This window comes from Gallinula chloropus (assembly GCF_964237585.1).
Source record: "Gallinula chloropus genome assembly, chromosome: 27".
Lineage (NCBI taxonomy): Eukaryota > Metazoa > Chordata > Aves > Gruiformes > Rallidae > Gallinula > Gallinula chloropus.
In genome coordinates this window covers 4,590,491-4,600,790 of record NC_140112.1, presented here as the reverse complement: position 1 = coordinate 4,600,790, position 10,300 = coordinate 4,590,491, and the positions used below count along the sequence as shown (strand labels likewise).

Below are 10,300 nucleotides of genomic sequence, written 5' to 3'. Positions count from 1 at the left end.
CAGCCTGTCCCAGGGCTCTGTCAAATAGGGCAGAAAGGGGCCACACTGTTACCTGGTTCTGCTCCTGCAGCTGTTCCCAAATCGGGATGCTGCCCCTTCCCCCGGGCTCCTGCTGCCAATTACAACCCCGGTTCTACCTTGAGGAAGGAGAGGTGATGGTCAGCTGAGCCACCCTGCGCCATGGCTTGCCGTCCCTCACTTGTCCCCTTGTGATCACCCTCTTGAACGTGGCCTGGAGGTAGCAGGCACTGTCCCAGGGCTGCCCTGTCGTACCCCCAACACGCCCTCACCCTCACCCAGCTGCTGGGAGAGGCGCAGCGGGGGAAAGGCTTGGCGTCACAGGGCGTGGAGGCGGGACAGTGGCACTTCCCTGGAAAGCCTGGGGTGGCCTCAGGCTGCCCTCGAGGGCCCCGGGTGAGTCAGGACCTCCCCTCATTCGCGGCATTGCTTATAATGAAGTCAGGCCGAGTGCGTGCTGTTTACGCCGTGAGCGCTTCGGAGGCACCGGACGGGCAGCGCTGAGCCCCGCGGAGCCCAGACCCGGCGCCTGCCCGAGAAGGCGGAAAAGCCATCGCGCCGTGACAGCCTCCGCACCCGCTGAGGGGATCGCCCCCAAGCCCCCATTTCCATCAAGAGCCGGGAAGGAAAATCCCAACCCCAACAACACCCACTCTCCGTCGGGATTCAGCTGCGACGCGGTGCGGAGGGTGGATCCATCCCCTCCCGCCCCGGAAAGGGCTGAGCCGCCGCGCTCTGCACTGCGCATCCCTGCGCGGTACTGGTAGCAGGTTGGGCTATGGCGCTGCGCTGGCTCTGCGCGGTGCTGCTGGTGCTGCCCGGAGCCCGAGGTGAGTGGGAGGTGAGGGGAGAGAGGGGCCGCCGGCGGGTGGGGCCGCGGGGGATGGGAAAGGGGCCTGGGAGATGTGGGGATGGGGCCGTGTCTGCGTGGGGAAGGTCTAAGAGGAGCCTCCGCTGTCATCCGGTCCCCGTCACCCCCCTCCACCGCCGTCATCATCCTTCCCCTCCGCCCACAGGTGACTGCAGGCAGCCGCCGAGGTTTGATTTCGCGGAGCCTCCCACCCCCCTGCAGGACTCCTACGCCGTGGGGACCACACTGATATACAGGTGCCGGCCGGGGTACACGATGGCCTCGGGCAAGTCCCCCCGTGTCACCTGCCAGTCCGATTCCTATTGGTTGTCAGAGCCCGACTTCTGCATCGGTGGGTCCTCTCCCTTCGCGGGCTCATGGGATTTGGGGCGGGGAGGGGGTGCGTCCCGCTGACGGTTCAGCCCGGTTGGAAAGGACGCTCCCCGTTACCGGGCGACGGGCTGGAGGGAGAGCAAGTGCTCGCCTTGCGTGCCTGCCTGGGGCTGTCCAGTCTGCTTAGACCTGTTTATCTCTGGGAGATGATCTTTGTCCTCCATTATTACCATCTGGTAATGTGTAAATAGCGTAATGTATTCACACAGGAACAATGTTCCGTGAGGAAAAGGCTGTGGTAGTCCCAGGGTGGTCAGGGGGTCCCTCCCCATCCCCTTGCCCTCCACACAGTCTCCCTACAGACCCGAAACGTCTGCCCTGAGCCCTTCTGGTCAATTTATCAGTTTATTTTCTCAGTAAAGATGCAAAATGTGGCTTTTTCTATTTGTCCTTAGCTCGCTTTGTGCTTTTACTTGCTTTTTATTTGTGTTTTAACTTTCACTTCCTCAGAAGTCGATGTGGATCTTGTATGTTCTCTGAAAGTGCTGGGACTTGCTCATGGGGGGGAAGTCAGGTCCCCAGTAAACGGCCCCAGAGTCACTGAACTCTGCCACCAGCATTTCTAAAATAAAGCTAAGGCTGATCACTTGCCCTTCCAGGAAAGTCCTGTGGTTCACCAGACATCCCGAATGGCAGATTTCACTACACGACCAACCTCCTGTTTGGGGCGACAGTAACCTTCACCTGTGACACTGGGTAAGCGTTGGCCCAGGCTCCTCCTGAGTCCCTGAAGCTGAGGCAGTGCCCATGGGAGACTTGGGGACTTAATGCCTGGGGGCTGTTTCCTTGATGAGCACAGGCCCATGGGAGGTGTGGGAGTGCAAAGCCATGGGGATTGGGCTCCCTCCTGCTCTCACTGCTGACACAGAGAGTGCAGGCTTTGCAGAGTGCTCTCTAGCTACTTTGCAAGGAATTTTGTCCCTTTCCCTTTGGTGCTCCTTAGTAACACGGTGTTTGCTGGTGTGCAGTGGGGCCGGCTGCCCATCTTAGCTAAGGGGTGTCGGGGAAAGGAGGCTGCGGTACCCCAGGGGTGCTGGGAGCGGGGTGAGAGGGATACAGCAGGTAGGGTACGTCAGTCACACTGAGCTCTGCTAGGAAAACATGTGGGTTTGGATCCCCCACTGTGCAGTATGAGGCTGGACAGAGCTGGAGCAGGGATGTCATCCTGCTCCTGTGAGCTTGTACCTGCGCGCTCCAAGGGTTAAGTTCCATCTAACTGCATCTCACGTTGCATTTCTTGGGGGGTTGAGGAAGCTGTATTTTAGAGGAGGGCTAGCTGCTTCTCCCCCAGGGCTCAGCTCCCCCAGAGAATCCCATTCAAAACCGTACAGCTTCCTGAATTCCTCAGTGTTGGCTTTCCCCCCCCTGCTTTTTCCCAAGAGATTCAACCTTTCCTCTCCTTAGGTACCGATTAGTTGGGAAGTCGTCTGTACAGTGCAGGCTTAAAAGCAACAACGAAGTAGCTTGGGAAGACATTCCATACTGTGACCGTAAGTGGATCGTGAATGTTCTGTGTAGATCTCTTCCTGGCAGCTGCTGATACACCGGGTAGTTTGGGGAACCACAGCTGGAGGCTCTTTTTGGCACTCAGTGCAAATTACATTAGCCTTTAATGGGACTGATTCCTCCCCTCTCCCCCAAACAAGCACTCTTGGTGGAGCTGGGAATTAAAATATGATACTAAGGAGGATCTGTGGATGTTGGAGGAGCTCTATAGTCAGATCTATGAGAAAAGCAGCTCCTAGACTGCTTGTTGGTATTGCCCAGCAGAAAGTTTTCTTCCTTGATGTGTTCTCCATCAGGCAACTGTTGGTGAATTATTTATGGAGAGCTGCTCTTGACCAGGACTGAGATGCCTTCAGACATGACCACACAGCCAAAAATCTCCATTTTTTTCAAAGGGGAAATAAATTCTCAGAGCTGTCTTGGTGCTATTTGGGCTTTTATTTTTTTTTAAGTATCCTGTGGGGTGGGGCTGACCATCAGCTGCTGATAGTTTGGATGGTTTCCTGCTATAATAGGTGTTTTGGCCTCGCCCTTGTTAGCAGGAATGCTAATGCTGGTAGGTGAGGGTTCCAAACTGCTTGATGTGACTATGTTTATTGCCTCCAGAAGGCCTCTCCTCTTGGACAATAAATACTGGTTTTCTGTTTTACTGTTTATCTATTAAAGAAAAAACAAACCTGGAAAACATTCAGCATTTGAAGGCTTTTGGGGTTGGTTTTCTTTGCTTTTGTGGTTGGGGTTTTTTGTTTGTTTGTTTGTTTTGTAAGGGTTGTTTTTTGCTTGGGTTTGGGTAGCTAGACCTCCAGTTTGATCCTCAATGGAAACGTTCTGGCATTTTCTTGCTGTTGCTTTCCCAACACAGGCATTTCCTGTCTGCCACCACCTGAGATTGAGAACGGGTACGTCACGGATGGCTACAGCAGCTACACCTTTGGCATGACTGTAACTTACATGTGTAACCGGGGCTTTTCTCTTATTGGAGACGCTGGGATTCACTGTACAGAGGAGAACCTCCAGGGGAAATGGAGTGGTCCACCCCCGGAATGCAAAGGTGAATCTTTTCTTTCTCTCCTTTCGACTTCGCTCATCCCTCTCCCCATCGGCTGCCAAACATGAGGAGGTGGGTTTGAGTCTAAAACAATTGCCAGAAAGCTTCATGAGGTGATGGCCCCGGTTGTGATCAGAGGCAGGGCTTGGTTTAATGGGTTCTTGAGCCCGTGGGAAGCTTCCCTCACTCTGCCTGTGCCCAGGGCTTCCTGCAAGTGAGGAATTAAACTCTCATGTAGTTGTTGGAGGACATGGAGTGGTCAGACCCCACTGGGAACCCGCCTGTCTCGGAGTGACAGGACGGCAGATCTCTTAGTGAGCATCTCCTGGAGCACCTCTGGTGCCACTGTGGGGCTCTTCCTTCTCCTGATCAATATTCACATTGGCTTATCTTTGCTTGCAGTGGTCAAATGTGAAGATCCAGTGGTGAAAAATGGGAGAAGATTATCTGGCTTTGGCACCGAGCACACGTATAAAAATACAGTGAGCTTTGAGTGTAATCCTGGCTATTTCCTGAATGGTAGTAGTGTGGTTACCTGTGAAGCAGACAACACCTGGAAGCCACCTCTACCAACATGTGACATCAGTGAGTACAGATTTCTTTCCTTGGGCAGTTGCACTGATGTATGTCTAAGAGCTTCTGACCATTGTGGATCTGTAGGCAGACCAGCTCCTGGGCCTTGTGTGCTGGTAGCCGTGCCCTTGCAGAGCACACTGGCTTGGGTCCTCAGCATGGCAGCCCAGGCCAGTTATATGTTTAGGCCTGAAGCTGTTTATTTGTGAAGTGTAAGTGATGGAGAAGGGCACAGAAGAGAGAGAGGGGGAACTGCCTTCTGCATGTGGCAGGTTTGCTCCACCAGCTTCCAGACCTGCTGGGGATGTTTGGCTGCTGCGCTCAGCAAGTTCTGCTGGTTGGGTTGGTGGTCAGGGATGAAAACATTAATTTATACATGAGGAAAAAGCTCTTCCCTGAAAAGGGTTATTTGGTGCTGGAACAGGCTGCCCAGGTTGGGGCTGAGTCACCGACCTGGGATGGATTTAACAGATAGATAGGTGAGGTGCTCAGGGATATGGGTTAGTAGAGATGGGTATGGTTGGACTTGGTGATCTCAAAGGTCTTTTCCAACCTGGTGATTCTGAGAGTGTCTCTGCCGTGGAGATGCTACCCACTCCAGCTTTTCTCTGGTTAAAACTCTGCTGTGTCCTGCCTGTTGCTCAGTGGGTTGGATGCAAACTGCATCCCAGACACAGAGGCTCAGCCAGGCTGAAATGCTGTGCTCCAAAGCCGTTGGCCGCTGTTGCTGCAGACCCGCAGGGTACTTCTCTGCAGCCAACCTTGCCTTTTCTCCAATTGTCAGTCTCCTGTGGTCCTGCTCCACGCTTCACTTTCGCGGAGTTAACACAGGCTGTGGCTGACAGCCTTCCTGCTGGGACTGAGCTGAGGTATCGCTGTAAACTGGGCTACACCCCAGCCCGTGGCAAGTCCTCTGTTGTCACTTGTCTGAGTGATGGGAGCTGGTCCTCAGACCCAGACTTCTGTATACGTGAGTATCTCTGTTCCTCTCTCAACTGGCTGTACCAGCAATCTGTGTGCTCCTGAGATGTGATGTGCTCTGAAGAGTACTCTGATGCCCTTGCTGATGTTCCTCCCCCAGGAGAGGTCCCTGTCATCCTCTGTGACGAGCCCCCCACAATTAGCAACGGGATCCACAACGGCACAAAGGGCACAAGCTTTGACCCTGGCTCTGTTATAGTTTATAAGTGCAACGAGGGCTTCACCCTTGCTGGAACAGCCTCTATTCACTGTGATGTGGATTCCAACAACCACGGAGTCTGGAGCAAGCCCACTCCTGAATGCAGAGGTGACTCTCTTCTGTCTTCAAAGACCTTTTTTTCCCCCCTTCCTCTGACTGTATCGGCGATCTGTGCGTGCCTGAGATGTGATGTGCTCTGAAGCGTACTCAGATACCCCTGCTGGTGTTCCTTCCCCCAGGAGAGGTCCCTGTCATCCTCTGTGATGAGCCCCCCACAATTAGCAACGGGATCCACAACGGCACAAAGGGCACAAGCTTTGACCCTGGCTCCGTTATAGTTTATAAGTGCAAGAAGGGCTTCGCCCTTGCTGGAACAGCCTCTATTCACTGTGATGTGGATTCCAACAACCACGGAGTCTGGAGCAAGCCCACTCCTGAATGCAGAGGTGACTCTCTTCTGTCTTCAAAGACTTTATTTTTATTTTTCCCCTTCCTCTGTGAATCAGGCCAGATAACTCTGCTAAGGAGTAAGCCTCTGATGCTTCCTGAAAGAGCTTCAGTTAAAATCTAGTGCTAAAAGAGCACGGCTAGGTTGTGAAATGGATTTGCAAGCTGGTGGAAGTGCATCCAGGCAAATACAGCTGGGTTTTAACAGACAGACATCTGTGGAGTTGGGCTGCCTAGAGGTGCCCTTCTGCATCTTCCCTGTGCGTTGGCCATGATGTGAGATCAGTGAGCTGTGTAGTTGGGCTCAGGGTGCTGAGTTTCACGTTTTGAATCGCTTCCTTTCCAGGTGGAGTGGACAGGATCATTGCTGGTAAGTAAAGGACACAGCCGAACCCCTGCATTGCACCCTTGCCTGTCTTTATGTGGCTGCCTCCTGTGTGTTCTGCTTGAAATAAGCTTAAGAGCCTTTGCTGCCTGTCCTCAGATTGGTATTTTTATTGCTTTAAGATCTGTGCTGCGAGAGCGGGAGGTCAAAGGAAGCAGGGGGATGTCACGGGTTTGCCCAGCCAAGAGCCAGGCATCGCACAGCTGCTGGGTCTTTAAAAGAGAGTGTGGGGAGGGGGAACGGGAGGCAAAAGAAAACCCAAGAAACCAAAACCTCGCAGGTTGGGATAAGGAGAGTTTACTGGGATAGCAGAGAGACAGATACAATAATAATAGCAGGACTTTATAGGAAATAGATGAGACTGGTGACACGATGTGGTTTCTCACCGAACCGCACAGCTCAGGCAGTACAGCTCAGCGCCATCCCCAAACCAGGCCATGCCCAAAACAGCATGTCCTGGAGCTGCCTGATCCTCCCCTGCACCAGCCCTCCCTTTTATGCTGGCATCACGTTCTTGGCATGGAATACCATGGCCAATACTTTGGCCAGTGTGGGTCACTTGTCCTGGCTCTGTGTGTGTGTGTGTGTCCCAGCTTCCTGCTTGCCCCCCACCTTCTCATTAGCATGGAAATATGAACAACTGAACAGTCCTTGATTGCTTGGCAACAATTACAAACATCCCCTGTGTTATCAGCACTGCTCCCATCCCAACACGGCATCCACCCTCTGCTAGGAAGAAATTTAACTCTATCCTGGTCAAAACCAGGACAGAGGGAAAAGAGTTGAATGTCTCTGGAGTGAAGACTTGGGCTTACTTATCTTGCAGGGCTCGTCCCCCTTCTCCTGGCATTGCTGGCGATGAGCATCTAGCTTCAGGGCGCAGCAGGACGGCCCTGCCAGACCTGTTGGACTTGATTTCACCTATCCCAGTGCTCTGCTGCTCTCTCCTGTGCAACTGTCCTCGAAGCCCCAACACACCGACCTCAGATGGCAAAGTTCAGGTGCTCCCCTTGGATGGCAAAGCCCAGGTGCTCCCTGCTGCAAATTGTGTTGGATGCTGGGACCAGCAGCTCTGCCACCTGAGCAAGAGCACTGGCATCATTGTGACTTATGGTGGAGCTTTGATTTCAGGACAGAGACCTTTGTGCTGCAGTAGGGTAGGCTGGAGAAAATCATGCGCTTTGGGTACCTCCACGTGTTTGGGCTTTCAGCCCTGCTCAGGGTGTGTTGTGCCTGGTACTGCTCAGGACTCTGGGGTGTCTGAAGTGCTGCTGTGGTGAATGTCTTCGGGTGAGTGATGGATGCTTGGAAAACCTAATTTGGCTGTGAAAAGGGTGTGCAAATCAGCTACTGAAAGCACTGAAAATGTTTGTATAAAAGCACGCCTGTAGCTTTTACTTCAAGGCAAGTCTGTGCCGCTGTGCAAACAGCAATCCTTATAGAGGAGGGATTGCACCAGAGAGAAAAAATGTGAATGCCTTATTACACAGAACTGCTACTCTGGCTCTTCCTCGTGGGTACTAAAATGAGTTTTAAAATTCAGCCCAAGGTCTCTGCCCTGTCACACAGAGGCTTTTCCACCGGTGCGTTGCTGAAACATCCTTCCTGCCTCAGCAGTGACTCAACACTTCTCTCGAAGTGCCCAAGCTGAAAGCCCCAGGAGGAATCAGATGGGTGGGTGCTGGGGGGCAGCGGAGCTTATCTGCTGGCAGGTGGTGTCCGGGCCCATGGCAGAACTTGCAGGTGTCTTGGCAGATGTTGCCAAGCATCAGAAAGTGGCAGCGTGTGAACCTCCTATGCTTTCTCAAACGCTGCCAGGCAGCTCCGTGCAGGGAATTGCTGCTTGAATTTGCACTTAAAAAGGCTTTTTCTGGTGGTGCTGTGCCACCCTGGGATGCCTCGGGGATGCTGTGATGCTGGGGGAGGAAAAGCAGGTTCTTGGCCTCTTGCCCCACTCGTGGGGGGGGGAGGGGGGCAGTTTACTCCTCTGTGAGGAACAGGATGTGAACCCCACATGAAGCACTTTGTGTACACCCTGTCTAACCTGACCTCAGTCGTTGTTGTGGTGTGGAGGGCAGGTTTGTGAGGGTGGGTGGAGGCGAGTCAGAGGGGAGCGAGATGAGTCGGGCTTTGTGGTAGCAGAGGACAGCTATGGGGCTGGGACCTCGCTCACCAAAGCTGCAGGCATGAGGCCCCATGCTCTGTTTGGCTGATAGAAAGCCCATGGCGTGGGGCTCACTGTCCTTCCCTGGTTTTACTGGGCCTCACTAACTGATCATTGATAAGCTAGAGGGGTTAGTAGCATCTTGTAAAATGAAGAACATATCTGATGGCTTCGTGGGAATCTTATTTTATTTATAGGGGGAACAAAACACTGCCAGGCTTTAAACTCGTGTTCAGCTACTGCCTGAATCCAGCTGAGGCAGCAGGACTCTCAGCTGCTGGTAAAGCCGCTCTGGGGGGGGTCGTTGGAGACAGAGGCAAACGACCTATCCGTGAGCTTCTCGTGGTGTGCCCTGGGGAACGAGAAGTATGTGAAATATGTCCACCACCTACTTTTTGTTTCTGCATTTTTTGCCAGTGCTTCCCTGTTAACAGGAACGTGCATCTCACTAGCAAAACACAGCCAGCCCTTTCCTCCCACCCCTCGATCTTGTTCCCAATACACCCAGGAGGTTCTCCCTTCCTAGCACAGCTCAGCTGGCACTGTGGCACCGGGACGCTCTTTTTCGGAAGCCAATCTTGCAGAACAAGCACTCACAGGCTGTTCTGACGTGTCTCTTACCACAGGCACGTCAGTGGCCCGATGGGGAAAGAACACGAATGGAAAGCCTGGTAGCTGAGCCTTGTGTTCTGTCCTTTGAACCCCGGCACAGGTATTCCCACTGAATGCAGAGGGGTTTTCCTAAGTGATTTAACACCTGGTTTTAGGGATGAATCCCACCCCTGGCAACCAAATGATAAGAAAATGCTGTGGTGTAGCTTATGGCTGTGGCAAGCTTGCTGCTGCAGCCAGTCTCTCTCAGTTATTGAGCCGTAACTGACTTTAGAACTTGATTGTAATAGGCCAAGTGAAATTCTGCAGTCTGCATGCTGGATGTGTAAACACTGCAAACTCTCTGTCAATAAAAGGGATAAAAAGACTTAGTAACATGTGTCTTGCTGTTTACTTTAGGCTCAGAAAGCATCCTCTGCTGTGGGAGGAGGGAAGCGGAGGTCGCTGTGGCTGCTTCTACATCCAGGTGTTTCTATTCTTCCAGCCAGCAGCGAGGGTTCATGCTGGGGTGGATGAGTCCTAGAGCAGCCAGGGTTGGGGCAGGAGGATTTGGGGCCACATGTGGGACCGAGCTGTGTGCTGGGCCTCTCGGCTGAGCACCCACGGCCCAAAGGGACTGATGTGTCCCCAGCTGCAGCTGGTCCCATGGGTGCCCGAGGGGGGAATGCCCCGTTCTACCCTGCCCTTAGCAGGGCAGGTGACCCACATCCCGTCAGCTGGTTCCTTGGAAGGGCTGTTATTAGCCCCCCCCGGGGACTCGGGGCAGAGCCCAGGCCACTTCCCCTGTGAGGATGCCAAGGGTAGGTCTCAGCTAGTGGTGCATCTCTGCCTGCACCCACCCTTCTATCAGCGGTGCCCGTGGGACATGCAGTGGGTCTCAGGGTTACACGCTCCCCTGCCAAAAACAGCAGCGGAAGCAGCATGAAGGACCTGCAGCCACCCCGGGGGTGGTGGCTGCGCCTGCCCCATTCTGGGGAGCCCACGGGTTCCTGTCCTTGGGCACCGGGAAGCCCCACAGCTGTGCCTCCTTCCACATGGGGGGATGGCAGGGGGAACTGGGGTACCCATATCTTCCTGCAGCCCCTGGGAGCTGCAGTCTGTGCCAGACACCTCTGGTCCGGACC

The 10,300-nt window shown here is 53.8% G+C and overlaps 1 protein-coding gene across 1 annotated transcript; it reads left to right on the top strand.

Moving 5' to 3' along the window:
• Positions 1–796: 796 nt before the first annotated feature.
• Positions 797–7,270, top strand: LOC311201443 (complement component receptor 1-like protein; the record flags this gene model as incomplete). Its single annotated transcript, XM_084275830.1, has 10 exons — positions 797–848; positions 1,035–1,220; positions 1,861–1,957; positions 2,666–2,751; positions 3,630–3,818; positions 4,218–4,400; positions 5,470–5,676; positions 5,808–6,014; positions 6,362–6,385; positions 7,227–7,270. 10 exons carry the CDS (start codon positions 797–799, stop codon positions 7,268–7,270), a joined length of 1,275 nt encoding a protein of 424 aa, XP_084131956.1.
• Between the last annotated feature and the right edge of the window lie 3,030 nt (positions 7,271–10,300).